Source organism: Triticum urartu, chromosome 7A (assembly GCF_056163025.1).
Source record: "Triticum urartu cultivar PI428250 chromosome 7A, HENAU_Tu73, whole genome shotgun sequence".
NCBI classification, from domain to species: domain Eukaryota; kingdom Viridiplantae; phylum Streptophyta; class Magnoliopsida; order Poales; family Poaceae; genus Triticum; species Triticum urartu.
Window position 1 is genome coordinate 29,472,972 of NC_141879.1, and position 22,229 is coordinate 29,495,200.

Sequence of the window (22,229 nt, forward strand, 5' to 3'; positions counted from 1 at the left end):
TCAGAAACCCTTGCAAGCTTCAATGCTACTGCTTATCATGATTAAAGTACTATATGTGCATCAGTGCATATGCTTAAATTCAAGAATTAAATGTTACCATCCATATCATTTTAAAAGTTTCAGAATGTCTAAATTTTCTCCCAGAAGATACCTTGGCAAAAAAGAACCAAGAAAAAAAAACAGTGTCATGTTCAACAAGAACGCAGGGGCTCATAAGGAACGTCCAACATCATGTGGCTGTGCTACATGAAGAATACTGAAGTAGGAATATTGCTTTTAATACAGCATGGAATATGGCCTACCAAGCATAGGGACCTATACAGTACCATAAAGCACCTTTAATTCATCAAATTGCTAGAAGTGATTGGATGTGTACACAGACACAGTGCTCTGTTTTCAAATTGTGCAGCATGTCGAAAAATGATTGAGCTTCAAGCCTTCAACTGCGAGAAGATTAGCATATACTCCCTCCGTCCGGAAATACTTGTCCGGAGAAATGGATACAAACAGATGTATCTAGAACTAAAATACATCGATACATCCATTTCTCGGACAAGTATCTCCTTCGACACGACCCCCTCAAACCCTTCCAGTGACAAACCTCGCCGCCCATATTACTAGCTGGTGTTCTGCTTCCCTTCCAGTGACAAAACAAAACATGTCCTATGGCTGGCCAACTTGCGGTCAGACTGGATTGGATCTAGATGCTATCGATCTTGTTTATCTATTGGAGTCAACTACTCTCAGTGGGGACACTTTTCAAGGAAAAAAATTGCACATTTTTGTATTCGTTAGCAACCGCTGACCCTGAATAGTGAACCAAATTCAGCATCTTCAGTTGCTCATTTTCTATAGCTTCACCTGTTAACCATGCCTACCACTGCCGGCATCAAGTATCATGAATTCATGATTAATTACTGGCAACAAGGATCCCATGTTATCTGCCCCTATTTAACAACAGTTTCAGTGGTTTGCAGCGACAGATATGGATCGTATCATTTTATACTAAAAAGATGCTTCCTGCTGCCTTCCTTGAGTTCCTCATCTTGAGTTGCACCCCAATGTTTAGCTGGAAAAATCTCGAGGATTGATAAGAGCAATTATTGGGTTGGTAAGAGAAGCAAGAGCAATGCTGACCAGCCAGAAGGTGTGTCTGTAAGTCTAAAGGGCATAATGATTGCAAACGCTTCTGCTGGTTCTTGTGGGCTTCAACAACGAGACTAGCGTTTCCCCAGATCCGGCCGGATCTCCATCGATTAATAGCCAGGTATGTTGCCTGTAATTTGTTTTTTGCCCTAGTTCTCTTCTATATACCAAGTTATACTATTAGAAGAATCAACCTACCTATGTTGATGCAAAAATAAGTAGTTTTGCTTACAAGTACAGGCCAGTAGGTTGTTGTTCTTTGGTTCTGCAAAAAAAAAGGAACAACAAGGATACCTCAAGTTGAAGATCAAAGGCAGTTAGTTTGTCATCAACAACAAACTCTCAGTCATCAGTCATACCTGGGCTCCATGAGAGTTCAGTATCTCCACGATTAAGATTCAGTGACAACAAGATCAGTAAAGCCATCAGGTCACCTTTTTTTGCTAGGATCCATCAGGTTTATTCCGATGATTTCAGATTCAGAAGTGCAAAAGAAAGTCACCAAGATCAATTGGATCTAAGCCATTATGAGGTAGGTGCACAGTATTTCTCTAGTTTTCTGGCTATCTAAGGTTGTACTCCGAACAGTCTCCTTTGGTGCAAACAAAAACTACTGCTGTATCTTTGGAAGTTGGCGAGCCTAGTATACATTGTGGGTAATGGATTGTGATTTCTTTCAGCACCATATGCACAATAACTATTTCTTTTGGAAGAAGGAAGCGCTTGTTAATTGTGATACTACCAAGGTCCGGCGAGCTGGCAGGTATGTTCAGGTCTAATTGCCATCCATTGTTTCCCTTGGATTCGGAAATAGTTTTGAATTGTTCATTCCTTGTTTTGGATTTTCACGGCTTATGTCAATTTTCTATCGTGGTGCTTGCAACTAGCAAAATGCATTAATTGCTTAACTAACAGATGTACTTACTTCATTTTGCAGTGGCCATTCTTATGGTATTGAGAAAAATATACATCTAGGCCACCACCCAACAGTGAGACATCAGCATTTCTTATAAAGTCATGGAAGATATTGTGATTCTTCTAGCCATAAAAAAGATCGGAATTGCCTTGGCAAAAGTAGCGGCACACCAGGCCAGTGTGCAGTTTGCGAAGTACGGGACCCAACTACTAGAGCTTCAAGGGAGCATGGATCGTCATGTGAGGGAGCTTCGTGTAATGCATGATGTTCTCTTCCAAAGTGCCATTCGAAACCCCAATGATGCAATATACGAGAGCTGGTTGGAGGGGGTACGAAAGGTAGCACATAATATGGAGGACATGGTGGATGAGTACTTGCATCTTGTTGGTCACGCACAAGATATAGGATGTTGCTTTTTCCTAAAGAAAGGGTTGAAAAAACCAAGATCTCTGCTTTCTCTGAAGCGCATAGCTTTCACTTTGAAGGAAATAGAGAAAGACCTTTCACACTTGTCGGAGACAAGAAGACGTTGGGTTCCTTTGATAAACAGCGGGGATTTTAGCAACTCAAATCACATTCTCAAGAGGTCCCAAGATCTAGCAAACATTTCACGCTCCCTTAATGAAGAAGACCTAGTAGGGGTGGATGAAAACAGAAGAAAACTTGTGCAGTGGTTGGTGTCTGATAATTTGGAATTCTCTGTGATAGCACTGCTTGGAATGGGAGGGCTTGGTAAAACAGCTTTAGCTGCAAATGTCTACACGAAGGAAAGGAAGAAATTCCAATGCCATGCCTGGGTCTCCATCTCTCAAACTTATTCTCGAGAAGATGTCTTAAGGAACATAATCAAGGAACTTACGAAAGATAAACTCAGTGGTCTATCTTACACTGTGGCTGTCGGCAACACATGCCCTGAAGACAAACTAAAGAGGATTCTTGAGCAACATAAGTATTTGATCGTATTGGATGATGTTTGGACTCCAGAAGCATTTGATGATTTGTCTGGGGTACTTGCTCGTAATAATATGGGTAGTAGACTGATAATCACAACAAGGGAACACAATGTTGCTGCACTTGCCTCTCAGGGACATATCTTAACACTGGAAGCTTTAAGAAAAGACAAGGCATGGGATCTCTTTTGTAAGAAAGCCTTTCCAAGTAGTGGCTGGCCGATTAACAGAGAAAGGAAGGGGCTCCTTGGTTACATGGACCGGATTGGTGGTACATCCCTCCTAGCACCGGCCCTAGGTATGTCCTGGCTTCCAAGAGATACAGATCATGAATTTCCTGTGGGGTTGAAGCCATTGGCGGAGGACATAGTTAGCAAGTGCAAAGGCTTGCCTCTTCTCATTGTGTTAGTTGGCGGTCTTTTCTGTGCATGTGACAAAACTGTGAAAGGATTGAACAAAATGAAGGCCCAATTGAGTTGGGAGCTGATTAATAATTCGAGTCTCGATCATATAAGGAATGTTTTGCATCTGAGCTTCATCTACCTTCCAACACACTTGAAAAGTTGTTTCCTGTACTGCAGCTTGTTTCCAGAAGACTATATTTTCAGAAGAAAACAACTTGTACGGTTATGGATAGCAGAAGGGTTCATCGAGGAGAGGGGTGAAAGCACAGTAGAAGAAGTGGCTGAAGGCTATCTGAATGAGTTGATTGATAGAAGCATGCTGCAACCTGTTGACAGGAACATTGATGGTAGGATCAAAAAATTCAGAATGCATGATATCTTACGTGAATTGGCAGTTGACTTGTGCAAGAAGAACTGCTTTGGTGCTACACATGAGAATAAGCGCGGGCAGTCTCTTGAGACGGATGTGCGTCGACTGGTAGTGCACAAACTAAAGGAGGATATTCATCAGTCATTTCTTAGCATACACCGGCTGCGAACTGTCGTTACACTAGACTATAGCATGCCATCGTCCAGTCTACTACCTGTGCTATGTAAGAAGTCAAGATATATGACAGTGCTAGAATTAAATGGTCTACCCATTGAGAAGATTCCAGATTCCATTGGAGATCTTTTTAATCTTCGCCATTTGGGTTTGCGTAATTCAAAAGTGAAGATGCTCCCAAAGTCTGTTAAGAAGCTTTCAAATTTGTTGACACTAGACCTTTTTGGATGTGACATACATGAGTTGCCTAGAGGCATTGTGAAACTGAAGAAGCTTAGACACTTATTTTCTGAGAAAATAATTGATTCAACTTGGAGGAAGTTAAAATGTTGCAGAGGTATGCGTATCCCCAATGGTCTTGGAAATCTGACAAATCTGCAGACCCTACAGGCATTGGAAGCATGTGATGACTCTGTTAGATGTTTAAGGGAGTTGACGCAACTGAGAAGACTGAGGTTATGGAATGTGAAGGGAATCTATTGCGAGCACATCCGTGAGGCTCTAGCTCAGATGCAGTATTTGTCCTTTCTAGAGGTGAATGCAAGTGATGAGGACGAGGTTCTCTCATTGAATGTCCCCTTACCAAACCTGCAGAAGCTACATTTGGGAGGACGACTAGCGGAAGGGGCGGTTGATGAGCTCACCCAAGTTGACAAGGAGCACACGTTGTATTCATTGATTCTACGATGGTCACAGCTGACAGAAGACCCCCTGCTATCCCTTTCTCGGCTGTCAAACTTGCAGTATCTAAATTTCAGCAGAGCATACAATGGACAGAAGCTGAAGTTTCGCAAGGAGTGGTTTCCCAATCTAAAGGTTCTCTATCTAGGCGACCTGCCTCGTCTGAATCAGCTAAAGATAGACCAAGGTACAATGGAGGGCCTGGAAAAATTGTATTTAGTCAAGCTGGACAGCATGAAGGAGGTCCCATCTGGCATTGAGTTCCTCTCGGCCCTCCAATATCTAGAATTTGGTGAAATCACCGCTGAGTTCTTGGTGTTGCTGCAAGGGTTTCCAGCAATCAAAGGTAAACGCTGGCAGCATACTCTCCGAGATTGACCTGCCACACTGCCTGAGAAGTGTGTGCGTACTTACCTAAGGTAGCAACTCTTGCCTGCCAGCTAGCTATTTGCTTCCTCTGTTGTTTCAAATCTCATCACTTTAACATGCTGATGTGATATGATGTTGGTTATGCAGGTCAACGGCGGAAGGAAGATGCTTGATTGTTTGGGCAGAATGCCGATTTGAGCAAATCGGTTAAGGCGTCGATGCATCAAGAATTCAAGATTCATATCCAGTACTGGTACAAGTTTGTACTGCAGCTAATATCTAGTACACATCGCTTTGCTGCTGATACCTTCACCGTTTGCTGCTAGTTCCACCCCCAGCTGTGGGATATGGCTAAGAGACGGCCCTCTTCACTTCTCCAGCTGTGGGAAGACCCTTGCTGTGTCTCATTACTGCTGCGTGTGTTTACTACTGCTGCTACTCTTCGTGTGCTTTGCTTGTAAAGTGTAATAATATTGTCTATTGATTGTAACACTGAGACTGGGTCGTGTTTTCATTTTTCAGATTGATTTTCGACTTTTCGTCCTAACTTATCTGAACTATGTACTGGTATCTGTGTGTGCTTGTTTCAGCTGTGGCTGTTAAATAAAAAGACTTGGTTTATTATTCATACAGCGGTTTGTTTTCATTTCGAAGAATTGGTTCTCAGCTGTTTATTTTCTTTCCAAAGAATTGGTTCTCAGTGGTTCCTTGTTTTCGTGAGCAACGTATGATGCAACGAAGATATTTATACACTCAATGGAGGAGTGGTAAATACACGCTTCTCAGTAACTTAGTTGGTGCTTAATATTTGTGCTATTGGCTAGTTTGTCGGGATGACGATGCATGCATAAGTGATGTGTTCACCGTTCAATAGAACAACAAAGTAAGTTCTGTCAGTTGTATGAGTGCGTGGGGCGCGCTGTTCAATTTGAAAATGCATTGGGATCAGAATTGATTTACTGGATGAGCTTGATTTCCTCAGGTTTTCTGGTTTCTCTTTTTCCCTTTTTGATTTCATCGGGTTTTTCTGATTTATCTTTTTTTGGATAATCACTATTTGTTTTTCTTCTTTTTTTAATTTCCTTTTTCATTTTTAAAGTACATGCTGATTATTTTCATACACGTTGAACACTTCTCGTTTATATGTTGAACCTTTTTTAGATGGGTTAATTGGATAAATGCCACCAGAATTATGGCGATTTCGAGAAATATCACTGCAATTTTCAAACTTTAAAAAATGCCACTGCAAACTTTGAAAAACGCCACTCCAGACTTTGAAAAAATGCCACTGAAAATGGCATTCAATGGCATTTTTCAAAGTCTGGAAATTGCGATGGTGTTTCTCGGAATCATTAGAATTGGAGTGGCACTTATCATTAGATTGAGACGAGATTCCGCGTTTTTGAACCACGAAAGGTTTGGTTTCCATTTGGCAACATTTTCTCAATACATGTTCAACATTTGTAAATACACATTGAACAATTTCAAATACACCTTGAACATTTTTCAAAAAATAGCAGTAACATTTTATTAAATGAGCAAACAGTTAGTGTTAGAACCTCTTTTCTATAACATCACAACTCTTTTTATATGTTATGAACACTTTTTCAAATTGTGCGACTAAATGTTAAGTTTCATCAACAACTTTTTAAGATGTCTCGGATCATATTTTCAAACACTCAAAACATTTTTTAAATGTAATGATTTTCCTTAATGGCATGAACATTTTTTTGCAAATTACACGAATATTATCAAAACAGCATGAATAAATTTTAAATTATGTGACCATTTTTTAGTTGTCATGATTCTTTTTTCTGAATTTCACAAACTCTTTTCCAAATATTACAGGAACAAACTTTTTGCTACATGAATTTTTTTAAATGCACAGTGAATGTTTTATAAAAAAGTAGGATTTTTTTTGAATTCATATATTTGGAATAATTCAAAATGTAATAAAACTAAAAGGTAAAAAAAGGTCACTAGTTTTCGCCTAGAGGATTTCCGCTAGAGCATATTGGCCCATGCCTATGCAAGCATGTTGTGGGGGTCATTCCCATAGCCTTCGCTACAAGCGAGTTATAGCCGCACTCCTAAAGGCATGACCCAGTGGCAAGGCAAGGCCATGGAATTTCCAATGGTGCCTTATGATCGAGAGCTATATCTCGATTATAGTGAGATTTTTTTGGGGACAAGATTATAGTGAAATAAAGGGAGCTGTCTTTTTTTGAGGGAAATATCTGAGAGCTTTTATTTAACAAAAACATTCTTGGGGCAGTCTGCCAACAGGCTGCTAACCAAGAACGAGGGAGGTGAGTTCAGACAACTGTTAGTAACCAGTAACCAGGAGTGTGCAAGCTCGCTTTGCACACAAATGGGCCGACATATTGGCTGTCCTTAATACATGTTGAATTACGAAATAATCAAAAACTAAAGAGAGCTCTCCAATTTCATCAAGAATATGTGCCACAGCAGATCGTTCTGCATGACGAGAATTTCACAAATTCACCAAAGCCAAGCAGTCAGTCTCCATCGTCAGTCGTCACTCGCTTTAGGCCTCGCAAATTGGCGAAAATGACTCCTTCCCGGAGGGCTAGTGCCTCCATGATCAATGGGTCTGTCACCCCATCATGTGGCTTGCACCACGTACCCAGCAGACTTGACACCGAGCGTGCCACTCCGCCCGCTCCTCCCTTACCAGAGAGAATATCAATGGCTCCATCACAGTTTATCTTCACACTGTCGTCCTCAGGTGGCCGCCATCCATAGCCTGGTAGGACTGAAACTTGCTTCCTAGGCAGCTCCCATAAAAGGGAGCTATCGCCTGAAAGCTTCCCACTCCCGTCATTCCGGGCCAGCCCGTTTTGAAGTAGTTTTCGTTCACTAGCTCTCACTCGCCGAATTGTGTGCTATTCATTTGTTTGGTCCGGTATTCTTCTTTTATTTTCCTTTTCTGACTTTTTTGGGGATTTTTGTTTCTTCATGATTATCTTTGGTTTTCAGTTTCCTTTGCTTTTTATCGGATTTCTTCATTTCTTTGTTTGTGTACTGGTTTTATTTTTTTATTTCCTATTTATATGTTTTCTTGGTTCTTTATTCCTTTCTCAACTTTTTTTGGTTTTTTATTTCCTTTCTTTTTCCTACATTTTTCATTTTTTGTTATTTTTGGTTGCCTTTTTTGTTTCTTTATAGTTTCTATTCTTTTTCATTGGTTTTTAAAGTCTATGGTTTTTTTTGTCTTCCAATTTTTATTGGTTTTTCTGTGTCACTTTTTAGATCAACACATGCCTAGTTTTTCAGTACACAATATAAGCTTTTCATGTACACATTTCTTTTATACACGTTGAACAATTTCTAAATACACGATGTACATTTTTATAAATACAAGTTTTGATGTCTACTTCTTATCATAGACATTGTAAAATTTTCGTATACATCTAAAACATTATTGTTATAATGTTTAACATTTTTCAAACACATTGTTATCATTGTACACTTTTCATATACACATTTAACAATTATTTTAAATACAAAAGTTTTTCAAATAATTATTTTGATTTGTATTTTTCTCATACACATTATACATTTTTCGTGTACATCAGAAATATTATTTTCATTCACGTTAGACATTTTTCAACTAAAAGATCCACATTTTTTCTTCAATATATATTTTTATGTCTACTTCTTTTCATACACATATTATATTTTATGTATACATCTGAAACATTATTTTGATACATGTCTACATTTTTTAGAAACATGATTAACATGTTTTTCAAATACTTGTTTTGACATCTATTTTTTCAATTGACATTGTATATTTTTCATCTACATCTGAAACATTATTGACAAGCACATTTAATTATATTTTTGCAATACTTATTTTTTTCAAATAACTATTTTTTATGTGTATTTTCCGTACACATTGTAGATTTTTCTTATACATTATTTTCATGCACGCTAGACATTTTTCAGCTAGATGTTGTACATTTTGTTCCTTAAATACATGTTTTGATGTGCACTTCTTTTCACACACTGCATATTTTCATATAAATCTCAAACATTATTCCTATGGAAGTTTACTATATTTTCTTCAAACACATTATTTGATGTCTACTTTTTCAATAGACATTATATATTTTTCATATACATCTGAAACATTAACTTTCCACACATTTAAATTTTTTCAAATACATGATTTGTTCTTCGAACAACTATTATTGATGACTACTTTTTTCATACACATTGTACATTTTTCGTATACACTGTAAGCATTATTTGGATGCATGGTAATATTTTTCATCAAATACATAATTAGCATTTTTTTAAATACATCTTTTGAGGTCTACTACTTTTCATACACATTGTATACTTTTATATACAACTGGATTATTATTTTTCTACATGTTTTCCTTTTTCAAAAACATGATTAGTATGTTTACAAATACATTTTTTGATGTCTATTTTTCTTCAATATACATTGTAGTTTTTTAAATACATATAAACATTATTTTTATACACATTTATAACTTTTCTAATACATGATTTTTTTAATAATTATTTTGATGTGTACTTTTCATACACATTGTATTTTTTGTATACGTTTGAAACATTATTTTTATGCACATTTGGCATCTTCAAATACATGTGTTTGAATGATTATTTATGAATACACATTAAAGTATTTTTCAAATACACATCGAAGCATTTTTATAGTGATATGGAAAAAATAAACAAATTCAGGAAAGTCTTAAATTAAAATAAAATATGAACAAATATAAAAAACATAGTGAAAAAAATGAAAAGGAAACTGCTCCCACTTTTTGGTCATGTGGGGACGCTTGCTTGCTTATCGCTCGTTGGCCAAGCCCGTGTATGCGAGCCCTCGCTTGTGCAGGAGCGGAATCATGAGCATGTTAAGCGACATATAGTGGTGCTCTGTTACGCAGAACGACACAATTACAATGCTTAGAAGAAGGTGCGGAAGAGTCGAGCCTAACCAGTGGGCGACCTCCGGTTCGATGAGTAACACTGCCATCAGGCTGGGACAAGTTCAATGCCGATGTTGCGCTTGATGAGAAGGCTGGAGCCGGGGGAGCTGGCATGGTTCTGCGTTACGAAAAGGGCCATCTCATGTTCTCTTCTTGTTGATATCTGCACACATGTAATAACCCTCTCGAAGCTGAACTTGCTGCCCGTATGAAGGCATCACACAACCTTATGTTACACTACCACATGAATGAAGCTCCAAAACCTTTCGTCGTCGAGAATGATTCTGACTGCCAAAGCGATCATGCAAACTAAAGTTGGATCACTGAATCCTTCAATTGTTGGTGAGATCAAGCGACCCCTCCAATTCGATCATCAACATTTTATATCGGCGATGCGTCGTGCAAGCAATAATGTGGCTCATCGCCTCGCTTGGACAGGACACCGTAACATGAGAACCGCTTTGTGGTTGGGTGCAGGAAGAACGAGTGCAATTCCCATTGTTAAGCAATGAAGTTCTCTTTTCCCCATAATTTTTTTTCTTATAGTTTTAAAAAATCTCTGTAGCTTGGCATTGGGCGAAATCACTAGTTAGGGGGCACCCCTTCCAAAGGCCACCCCTACCTTTTTCAGCACTGACAAGTGCCACATTGCATGTGCGCCACTTGTCGCAACCCAAGTTTTTTCTTTGTAGATTTGTTTTATAAAAAAGTTTTATCTCTTAAACGATGTGTCTAAATCACGAACATTCTTCACCGTTAGATTTCTCACATCAAGTTTTTTGAAACTAGACCACATGTTAATAGGTTTCGTTGAATATTTTTTCATGAAAAACCAAAAAATAGAAATAATACCAAAAATATATCCAGTAAAAAACATGAAAACTAAAAGTACTGGCATAAAAAACAGAACAACGAAAAAAGCTGAAGAAAGAAATCAGATCCCAAAAGCTCAGTTGTTGTTTTTTTACTTTTTTTTTCCTTTTCGAGAAGGACATATATATTTTTTTTCATTCTTGCGGAAGCAAATCTGTGCATGTCTTGAAAGAATATTTTTTTTTTGAGGAGCACAACGCAGAGAAAACATTCGTGGTTCCACGAGAAGTAAATTTATGCTTCTTGCGGAAGAAGATCTGTGCTTTCATGAGAAGCAAATTGATACTTCTCGTGGAAGCACAAATCTTTTTCCTTTTTGAAAAGCACTACTGTGCTTTGGCAAAAACAAAACTCCAATATCTAGGGATAACTAGTAGACAAAAAAAGAAAAGACAAAAAAATAAAAACCATCTTTTTATTTGAGGGGGTCAATAAAAACCATCTAAAACCTGAAAATACGTACAGAAAATAAAAAATCAAATTTAGAAGAAGATCCCAACCATTTCGGCCAGGGTTAACGATCTGACCATAAAAAATAGTACCATCTGGGCTTGGGCCAGGCAATGAGGCAGGCACACCAACTGGGCTGGAGAGCGGAGGGAGTGAGGGAGGGGGCGAGGCAGACGACTTTGCCGGCCGCCGGCGAGGGTTAGGGATAGGACGATGCTTCGCCTCCGGCCAATCCCCAACCTCGCACGCCGCGGCCGCCGCGAAGTGGAACCTCCGGCCCGGCGCCCGGCGGCGACGACGAGGTAAGCCAGCCAGTCAGCCATGATTTATCCTTGTATTGTAATCCATGGGCTATAACTAATCCTATCTAGAATTTGCAGTCAGTAAATCTGAAGCGAAGTTCTTCACCCATGAGCTCCACCTTGATTAAGCATCCCCAAATAATTGCCATCCTGAACCGTTGGCTTCGATTGCCAGCGTCAGCCAAGGGAAATTATTTGTTCTGATTTGATGCTGCTCTCACTGACGAAATGTGCGTGATTGCTTTTGGGGTTAGGAACTCGTGACATTGCTCAGAGATGCATTCATGTCACTCCGAAAATAAAGTGTGTAAAAATCTTTATACCCTTCCCAATTATTGCTCTCAAGTTGCCAGCAACCATACCTTGGATCAGCTAGCTGTAAGCTGTCCACTCAAGATTCTGAAGCAGGACCACGCTGTGTTTGTGTTATCGCAAATTGACGCTGAGTTTCGGTCTCTTATAAAACTAATCAAATTTGGGTCTCAGATTTCCACCATTTCTTATCAAAGTAATTTTCTTTTGGAATCTGTATGTATATAGCTTAGTTCATTGCTCCTGCATACTTTTCTGAATATAGCCTTATTTACCTAACAGTGTGTAATTCAGAAATCCTTGTAAGCCTCCATTTCTACTGCTCCTCATGATCAATATAGCTTAATTATCCACTATTTGTGCATACGTTGCCAACCTTCAGAATCTCTAAATCTTCTCCTAGAAAACAAAACCAAAGGAGAGCCCACTATTTGAAGCAGAAAACTGAAGCAAGAGAACTTGGTTGCCTGGAATTGCACATGGGTAAGCTGTCCAAGGCTTGAAGCTATTCCTCTGTGACTCTGTATCACATCACTGTGTGTATACCACAGTATGGACTGCACCTTTAACGCATCACTTTTAATGCAGAGGTCCATGAATGTCCAAGTGATTGGATGTGCAACTGTGCATGCCGGGAAAATAATTGAGCTTCAGCAACCACGAGAAGACTAGCATTGACTTGAGATGGCTTGCGGTCCTTGCTCTCTCTAAGACAGTAAACTATTTTGATCATCATACTACTAAACTGAGATTTCCACCATACTTGCTATGGCAGGTGCTTGGCTCCTAGAATGATCGAAAAGACAGGGAGCAATAGATGAAAGAGTTTAAGTACATAGAGGTGGACAAGAATATAGCTGTTCCTTTGGATTGATGCTCGCTCTGTCAAAACATTCCTTTTAATCTCTGTGAGCATATATAGCTTAGTTTGCTGCTAGTGGTTTAGCTACTATACTGCTCAGGCATATCTGAATATATCCTTATTATTGTTATTACTTAACAGTGGGTGTTTCACAAACTGTATGTCCATGTTCTTAAATTCTAAACATGTTGCCATCCATGTCATTTCCAAACCTTCAGAATTACTAAATCTTCTCCTAGAGAATACCTTGTTAAAAACAAAACAAAAGGAGAGACACATTAGGGACTCTGAAGCAAGCATGCAGAACCTTGGTATGTCCAACGGTTTTATGGCTCTGCTCCGGCAGAACTCTGCTTGGTTGCACATGGGTAGGCAGTAGGCTGTTGAAGGCTTCAAGGCATTAGCTCTGTGCCGCTGTATCACTGTGTGCATACCGTGCCACAGTATGGAGACATATATCACCACAGTGCTATGAAGCAGCACCTTTAATGCGTGGGGCCACGGGCACACGGGCGCAGGGCCGGAAAATAATTGAGCTTCAGCCACCACGAAAATAATTGACTTGACTTGGAGCTTCAGATGGCTTCAACAAGACTAGCTTTCATTCTCTGTTCTCACCAAGCCATGACTCTGCTCTGGTGATTTCAGATCCTGAAGCAAGCCCACAAGGAGGAGGTCACCAGCACCACAAGTCCAGATCTACATCGATTACAGGCCAGGTTCGCTGCCCTTAATTTGGTTTTGCTCCTGGGTAGCTAGGTCGATGCTAATCGATTACAGGTCAGTGCTGTTCTTTAGATCTGATGGGTACCTCAAGTTGAAGATCGAAGCCAACTACTCTACTTGTCATCAACAACAAGCCCAGCACACTTTCAGCCACACCCATGACTCCATGAGGGTTCAGGATCTCCATGGTTAAGCTTCAATGACAACCCCAACAGCCCCAAGTCGTTAGGTCTAGTTTTTTGTGAGGATCCATGAGATTATTCTGATGGTTTCAGATTCGCAAATGCACAAGGAGGTCGCCAACATGGATCGGATCTAAGCCATTTCGAAGCAGGTATGTCATCCTTCCTAATTCTCTCGCTATCTTAGGTTGTAGTAAGAACAATATATCTCCTTGCTGCAAACAGAAAAAACTCATGCTGTATCTTTGTGACTAATGCATTGTCATTTATTCCAGCACCAGTAAGCACGATAGAGATTTCTCTTGGAAGGACGAGCTTCTTAATTTGTGACGACGCCAAGGTCTGGTGAGCGGGAAAGTATGTTCAGGTTTTAGTTACCGTCCATCATTTCCCTTGGATTCACAAATAATTTGGAATTAATCTGTAGCATAGTTGTTCATAGTGCTCATTACTGGTGACATACTTGGCAGTTAGCACATGCATGCTGGGCATATGCTCTAGCATTGTAGTTACCATAATGTTGGAGTTTCTAGCCTTGCAAAGTCATCATTCTTGTTTTTCTTTGAACCTTCTGTTGTGTGTTAATTAGGAAGGATACTTTGGATATTATTACAATCACACAGGTTGGAACCGAGCCCTGCAATACACCACCAAACAACACCTTCCTACCAATACCATACTGTTCTAGCTCGCGCGCTGCTCCATTTGCTTGGCGATGAATCTTCTCAAATCTGAATTGGGCCAACTCCTGGAGTAACAGCCTGTTTCCTTTATAATGCAGCCGATCGCAGAAAGATTTCTCTTGGTACACCAACGCGTTGACTACTGGGCTGCAGTTGCTCTGCACAACCACAGGGGTATTGTAGATTACACTTTATGCACCTCTTCTAGACAAGTCAGAGCCTTGGCTTCCTCTGCACTTATGCACCAGTTAACTGAATTCTTGAACAATGAGCATTTTATCAGGCTTGACAGCACATCTCCAGCAGATTCTGGATACATTCTAGTTGTGTGAGGATCTCGTAAAGTACCTTTTAACTAAAATCGCTTTCGTTACAGTTTATTGATTTCTCCTAATGACTCCTATGACATTATAGCATTTCTTTCTTATTCATTTTCTTGATTCGATACATCTATCTTTCTTTCAACCCAATCGACAACTAGCTATTAGGTATATGTTGAGAAAGCTATGGAACTATCACATTAGCCAACTCTTTGAAATTTGATATTCATTGGTGAGCTGGCCTGGCAAGTAGATTGGTTGCCACTCTCTTACTAGGTTAAAATTTCAATATTCTGTGAATTTTTACTTGCTAAGGAAGCAGAGTATGCATTGTCAGTTATTTGTTCAAGTTCACTCGTTCTTATCAGCTAATAACATGAAGTTTGCTCCTGTTCACTATAGCACAATGCCAAGTGTTTTAAATTCTCACAGACATGCATGTTATAAGAACAGTTTTGTTTGATTATGTAGGTTAGTGTTACATAGGTTAACAGTATGAAATAATACTGTAGGGGGGTTACTTTGAGAGTTTTGGCAAGTGCTTGGTACTAGCAAAAACGCACTAACAGTTTGATTTAATTAAACAACTGTGGCTATTTGCTCCATACATCTGGAAATAATATTAGATAGATATTGAGAAAGTTACCTGTTACAGTCACATTAGCCTGCTATCTGAAAGTAGAATATTCATATCGGGCGAGCTAGCATGTATTTCAGATATCTTTCCTCTTTGACTTGCTCAGTTCAAATTTAAACATTTGGGCCATTTTAAGCTGAGCTGCCCCTGTACGAAGAGCATGTACGATCGGTCATTTGGTTCATTGTCACTTGTGGTGGTCAGTTAATAACATTAAGTTTGCTGCAGTGGAATATTGCACAGTCCCAAGTGTTTTAAATTTTTCATTGACCTGCCTGTTCTAAGTACATCTTTGCTTGATTGTGTGGGTTAGAGCTAGCTACGTTAACAACAATTAATAAGAATCTGGGACGATTTCTTGGAAATGTTCTTTTTATTTAACTTTTTCATTGTGGTTGAAGAGTTTTGAAGTGTTTCGGCAAGTGCTTGGTACTAGCAGAATGCACTAACGGTTTAACTAATACAGCACTCACTTCATTTTGCAGTGGCCATTCTATTGATATTTGAGTAAGTATACAACTAGGCAACCACCCATCAGAAGCCAGGTATGCTGGTGCTTCTTTGGTTTTGATGTGTAAAAGGAAGGAGGATTTTTCAAGTTGAAGATCAAATCCAGCTACGTTTCATCAACAAAAAGCTAGCACGCTCTCAGTCGTACCCATGGCTCCATGAGGGTTCAGGATCTCCATGGTTAAGCTTCGATGACAAGTTGACAACCTCAACAGCCAAGTCATGAGGTCCCTAGTTTTTTGTGAGGATCCATGAGATTATTCCTATGGTTTCAGATTCAGAAAAGCACAAGGAGGTCCCCAACATTGATTGGATCTAAGCCATTACGAGGCAAGTGTATCGTCCTTCCCTCATTTTTTGGCTATCTTAGGCTGTCCTCACGACAATTTCCCTTAGTGCAAACAAAAACCACTCCTGCTCTATCTTTTAAAATCAGTAAAAAGAGTATATTTTGTGACTAATGGATTGTCATTTCTTCCAGCACCATAAACACAATATAATTTCCTCCTGGAAGGACGAGCTTCTTTGTGAGGACGACAAGATCTTTCAAGCAAGAAGGTATGTTCAGGTTTTAGTTGCTGTACATTATTTCCCTTGGATTCACAAATAATCTGGATTTAATCTATAGCATAGTTGTTCATAATGCTTGTTACTGCTGGCATACTTAGCAGTTAGCATATGCTCTTGCATTGTAGTTACCATAATGTGGGGATTTCTAGCCTCCTAAAGCAACATTCTTGTTGTGTGAGGATCTCCTAAAGCGAACAGGATGGCTGCTTTTAATTGAATAATTTATGTCGTTTTGATTATTGAAATGATATATTGATTCCTCCTAAAGCAACATTTTCCTCAATAAAGTGAACAGGATGGTTTACTTATCAACAACTATAGCTATCTGTTTGTCCATACATCTGGAAATACTATTAGATTGATATTGAGGAAAATTTGGAACTGAGTTATCCATAACTATCACACTAGCCAACCCTCTGAAAGTGAAATATTTATTTCGGTGATCTGGCAGGTATGCGGAGTAGTTCCCTCTTTGTCTTGGTTCAAATTTCAGATTGAGAAACGAACAAGGCAGGTTCACCAACACCGATCAGATCTAAGCCATTTCTAGGCAGGTTTGTTGTCCTTCCTAATTTTCTGGCTATCGATCTTAGGTTTGATTAAGAACAATATACTCCCTTGGTGCAAACAAAAAAACTCCTGATGTATCTTTTCAAGTTAGCAAGCCTAGTATACTTTGTGACTTAATGCATTGCATTGCCATTTCTTCCAGCTTCCTAAGCACAATAAAGATTTCTCCAGGAAGGTCTGGCCGATCTTCTTAATTTTTGACAACACCAAGGTCTGGCGAGTGTGAAGGTATATTCATGTTTTAGTTGCCGCCCATTCTTTTCCTTGGATTCACAAATTAATCTGTAGCATAGTTGTTCATAATGATTCCTAATAGAATATAGCTTTGTTTGCTTATTCATTTTCTTGATTGCAGTACATATTTCTTGCAACTTAATCAACAAGTATAGCCATTTATTTGTTTGTCCATACATCTGGAAATAGTATTAGATTGATAATATTGAGATAAGCATGGAACTAAGTTACCCATAACATTTGGATTAGCTAACTCTCTGAAAATGAAATATTTATTTTGGCAATCTGGCAGGTATACCGGATTGGTTCCCTCTTTGTTTTGGTCCAAATTTCAACATTTGGGGCATTTTAACCTGAGATGTTCCTATACAGAAGCATTAAGTTTGGGGCATTTTAACCTGAGATGTTCCTATACAGAAGCATGGCTAGTTATTTGGTTGAGTGTCACTCTTGTCTGGTAATAACATCAAATTTGCCGCAGTTGACTATAGCACAGTCCCAAGTGTTCTTAGATTCTCATGGGCCTGCTTGTCATAAGAACTGTTTTGTTGGATCATGCGGGTTAGAATTAGATAGGTTCACAACATGAAATAAGAGTTTAGGAGGATTACTTTAACAGCTTCTGCTTACACTTTTCCATTATGGTTGAAGAGTTTTGAAGTGTTTTGGCAAGTGCTTACTACTACCAGAATGCACTAGCAGATTAATTAATACATCACTTCATTTTTCAGTGAACTTTCTGGTGATACTGAGGAAAGTATACAACTAGGACGCCACCAACCAACGAGGCATTAGCAAGCCTCAGAAAGTAATGGCGGAGATTGTGATCCTTCTAGCCATTAAAAAGATTGGAATTGCCTTGGCAAAAGGAGCGGCAGACCAGGCCAGTGTGCAGTTAGCAAAGTTCGGGGCACAACTACTGGAGCTACAGGGTAGCATGGGTCGTGTTGCCAGGGAGCTTCGGGTAATGCATGATGTTCTATGTGAAATGGACATTCGAAACCGCAGCAATCAAGTATATGAGGGCTGGTTAGAGGAGGTACGCAAAGTAGCACATGTGATGGAGGATATGGTGGATGAGTACTTGTATCTAGTTGGTCGAGAACATGATATAGGTTGTTGTTTCTTCCTGAAGAAAGGGTTCAAAAAGCCAAGATCACTGCTTTGTTTGAATCAGATAGCTCTCAGAGTGAAGGAACTGGAGAAAGACCTTTCACACCTATCAGAGACAAAAAACCGTTGGGTTCCCATGATAAATAACGGGGATTCTAGCAACCTCAGTTACATTGTCAAGAGATCCCAAGAGCTAGCAAACATTTCACGCTTAATTGATGAAGAAGATCTAGTGGGGGTGGATAAAAACAGAGAAAAACTCGAGCAATGGTTGGGGGGTGATGATCAGAAATGCTCTGTGATAGCTCTGCTCGGAATGGGAGGTCTTGGTAAAACTGCTTTAGCTGCAAATGTCTACAAGAGGGAGAGGGAGAAATTCCAGTGCTACGCCTGGGTCTCCATCTCTCAAACTTATTCTAGAGAAGATGTCTTGAGAAATATGATCAAAGAACTTTTTAAAGACAATGCTAGTGCTCTATGTAGCACTCTGTCCATGGACATCATGAGCCTTGAAGAGACACTAAAGAAATATCTGGAGCAAAGAAAGTACTTGATCATATTGGATGATGTTTGGGATCCAGAAGCATTTCATGATTTGTCAAGGATGCTTACTCATAATGATAAGGGCAGTAGAGTGATACCTACAACAAGGGAAGCCAGCATTGCCGCACTTGCCTCTCAAGGACATAGCTTAACATTGAAAGCTTTACCAGAAGACAAGGCGTGGGATCTCTTTTGTAAGAAAGCCTTTCCAGGAGATACAAATCATGAATGTCCTACAGAATTGAAGCCATCGTCCAAGGAAATAGTTAGCAAGTGCAAAGGCCTGCCTCTTGCTATTGTGTCAGTTGGTAGCCTATTGCGTGTGCGTGAGAAAACTGTGGAAGAATGGAGAAGAATAAATGACCAACTGGGCTGGGAGATAATTAACAATTCAAGGCTGGACGACATAAGAAATGTTTTGCATCTGAGCTTCATCTACCTCCCAACATACTTAAAAAGTTGTTTCCTATACTGCAGCTTATTTCCAGAAGACCACCATTTTAAAAGGAAACAACTTGTACGATTATGGATAGCAGAGGGGTTCATTGAGGAGAGGGGTGAAAGCACACTAGAAGAAGTGGCAGAAGGCTATCTGAAGGAGTTGACTGACAGAAACATGCTACAACTTGTTGAGAGGAACCACTTTGGTAGGATGAAGAAATTCAGAATGCACGATCTCGTACGTGAACTGGCAGTTGATTTGTGCAACAAGAACTGTTTTGGTGTTAGTTATGAGGATGAGTGTGGGGGGTCTCTTGAGATGGATGGACGTCGGTTGGTGCTTCACAAACTAAAGAAGGATATTGAGCAGCCATTTTCCAATATGCACCAACTTCGGACTGTCATTACACTGGGCAGTAGCAAGTCATCATGCACCTTACTACCTTTGCTATGCATGAAGTCAAGATATATGACAGTGCTTGAATTAAGTGGTCTGCCCATTGAGAAGATTCCAGATGCTATTGGGGATCTTTTTAATCTCTGTCATTTGGGTTTGCGGGGTTCAAAGGTGAAGATGCTTCCGAAGTCTGTTGAGAAGCTTTCAAATCTATTGACACTGGACCTTTATGAATCTGATATACATGAGCTGCCTAGTGGGATTGTGAAACTGAAGAAGCTCAGACACTTATTTGCTCAGAAAACAATTGATCCAAGATGGAGAGAGCTTGCAAGTTGCAGTGGTGTGCATATACCCAATGGACTTGGAAATCTAATAAACCTTCAGACGCTACAGGCATTGGAATTACAGGATGAGTCTGTTAGACATTTAGGGGAGCTGAGGCAATTGAGAAGCTTGAGGTTATTGAATGTGAAGGGAATCTACTGTAGAAGTATCAGCGAATCTCTAGTCCAGATGCAGTATTTGTCCAACCTATATGTGAATGCAAGTGATGAGAACGAGGTTCTCTTGCTGAATGTCTGCCTGCCAAGCCTGCAAAAGCTACTTTTGACAGGACGACTAGCGGATGAGTCTCCTCTCCTCCAAGCTGTTGGGGGGCAGAACTTGTATGAATTGTCTCTATACTGGTCACAGCTGAGAGAAGACCCCCTGCCATCCCTTTCTCGGTTGTCAAACTTGACGCATCTAGATCTCACGAGAGCATACAATGGAGAGCAGCTGGCATTTCTCAGGGGGTGGTTCCCCAAGCTAAAGGTTCTCTGGCTAAGGGACCTGCCTAATCTGAATCGGCTAGAGATACAGGAAGGCGCCATGGCGAGCCTGGAAATATTAGTCTTAAGCAACCTCAGAAGCATGACGGAGGTCCCAGCTGGCATTGAGTTCCTCATGCCCCTCCAGTATCTAGCCTTCTGGCAAATCACCGGTGACTTCTTGACGTTGCTGCGTCAATGTTCTGCAATTCAAGGGACGCAGTGGCAGCATACTCTCCGATGGTGACCTGCCACACCGTTCATTAAAGTGCATGCAGGTAACATGTACCACTACTTGCTTCCTTCATCGTCTCTACTATTACTACTTTACCATGCTGATGTGATGCGATGTTGGTCCTGTAGGTCACCGGCTGGAAGGAAGACGCACGCATGCAGATTGGTCGCAAAGGAGTCAGGGCGTCAATGCATCCATCTCAAGATGCATCATATCATATGCAGTGTTGGTATACGTCAGTGCAGCGGTGCAGCTGATGTAGTACTGTACACCATTTCAAGGTTTCCTCTGCTTTTTTCAGGAAGCACCATAAAACTCTGTTGGTGGGCTTCCTCTACTTTATTTCAAGGCACACTGCCTCTACTTTGCTTACCACTGCTCCTGCTACTATATATTTGTGTGCTTTTGCTTGTAGTAAGACTGCACTTATACTGTTGTAATAAGACCGGAACCAAAGTCGTGTTTTCATCTTTGAGACTATTTTTCATTTTTGCATTACCTGTTTGAACTGTGTGTGTGTACTTGTCCATTCGCGTCTGTGTGCGCTAGTTGTGAACCATGTATGATGGCGCCTACGGATTTCAGCTGTGGCTATTAAATAAAGGATTCGACCGTGTTGTGATTCATAATGCTCAGCTATTAATTTTCGATTCAAAGAATTGGCTTGCGATGCGTCAGTGCTCGGTTAGTGGCTGCTGCTTTGGACATCCGTGCGTGTTGTTTCCTGATTTCCCCTCTTTACAACTAACTGCAAAGAGGAACTGCTCCGCATAACCGGTCGTCATTTCCGTGCTGGTCCGTCAAGTGAGTTCATTTTGGCATAGGGGTTGGCTCCTAGCAGGGACTGGAAATTCTTGATGCGCGCAGTATGTCCCATACCTGATACCATACGCTGCCATCCTGTAAACATTTGCTATAGCTCCGCAAGTGTTGAAGGTGCCCGTTTCACGATCCAGAGGCTTTTAATTTGGGTACTGGAGCACCATGTAGTTGCACGCAGTTGAGGGGAACTGTTGGCGGCTAATTTTCTACTAGTATCTTCCCATGTTCTCACATAAACATGCCTCTTCATATATAGTTCACTTTTTCAGTCATCAGCAGGAATTCTGCAAGCGGTTACAAAAAAGTAAAAATAAAAGCCTATGCCCAGCTCAGCAGTGCAGGGAGCACATCTGAAATACAAAATGGAAAGGTTATATCCAGCACTGTGACGCCAGAACATAACTGATGCAGAGGACGGAGGGTTTAAAAAAATACACCAAATGACAACTCATAATTTGACGGGATTCTTTGGAGACTACAACATATCATACCCCAGTAACACATCCGGGCTTACAAACAAGTCCAGGTCGATGATTACATAATTAAGAAAAAGGGGTTTCCCTGCTTTGTATTACAAAGCAACCACCGATACATCTAACGATAGGTGCTGGGGCTGCAGCACAAACAAGCCCAAGGA

The 22,229-nt window shown here is 40.2% G+C and overlaps 2 protein-coding genes across 31 annotated transcripts; both read left to right on the top strand.

Moving 5' to 3' along the window:
- The first annotated feature begins 904 nt into the window (after positions 1-904).
- On the top strand, positions 905-5,291 carry LOC147957266 (disease resistance protein RPM1-like). Its single transcript, XM_087535363.1, has 5 exons — positions 905-1,267; positions 1,387-1,678; positions 1,827-1,909; positions 2,084-5,060; positions 5,158-5,291. Exon 4 carries the CDS (start codon positions 2,164-2,166, stop codon positions 5,017-5,019), a length of 2,856 nt encoding a protein of 951 aa, XP_087391489.1. The 5' UTR covers positions 905-1,267; positions 1,387-1,678; positions 1,827-1,909; positions 2,084-2,163; the 3' UTR covers positions 5,020-5,060; positions 5,158-5,291.
- Positions 5,292-11,446: 6,155 nt separating this feature from the next.
- On the top strand, positions 11,447-21,250 carry LOC125519134 (disease resistance protein RPM1). Of its 30 annotated transcripts, none has more exons than XM_087532074.1 (15): positions 11,447-11,623; positions 11,702-12,418; positions 12,524-12,843; positions 13,446-13,516; positions 13,578-13,711; positions 13,799-13,857; positions 13,981-14,072; positions 14,487-14,562; positions 14,672-14,716; positions 15,831-16,185; positions 16,337-16,413; positions 16,877-16,979; positions 17,138-17,223; positions 17,961-20,813; positions 20,899-21,250. In XM_087532074.1, the coding sequence occupies exon 14, from the start codon at positions 18,041-18,043 to the stop codon at positions 20,780-20,782; it is 2,742 nt and encodes a 913-aa protein (XP_087388200.1). In that variant the 5' UTR covers positions 11,447-11,623; positions 11,702-12,418; positions 12,524-12,843; positions 13,446-13,516; positions 13,578-13,711; positions 13,799-13,857; positions 13,981-14,072; positions 14,487-14,562; positions 14,672-14,716; positions 15,831-16,185; positions 16,337-16,413; positions 16,877-16,979; positions 17,138-17,223; positions 17,961-18,040; the 3' UTR covers positions 20,783-20,813; positions 20,899-21,250. The 30 variants fall into 30 exon arrangements, with proteins under 30 accessions (XP_087388200.1, XP_087388197.1, XP_087388205.1 ...); XM_087532071.1 differs by having other exon boundaries at positions 13,981-14,062; XM_087532079.1 differs by having other exon boundaries at positions 13,981-14,050.
- The last annotated feature ends 979 nt before the right edge of the window (positions 21,251-22,229 follow it).

Excerpts from the sequence above, each read along its gene's own strand:
- LOC125519134 (XM_087532077.1), top strand. The coding sequence starts at position 18,041 with ATGGCGGAGATTGTGATCCTTCTAGCCATTAAAAAGATTGGAATTGCC.
- LOC147957266 (XM_087535363.1), top strand. The coding sequence starts at position 2,164 with ATGGAAGATATTGTGATTCTTCTAGCCATAAAAAAGATCGGAATTGCC.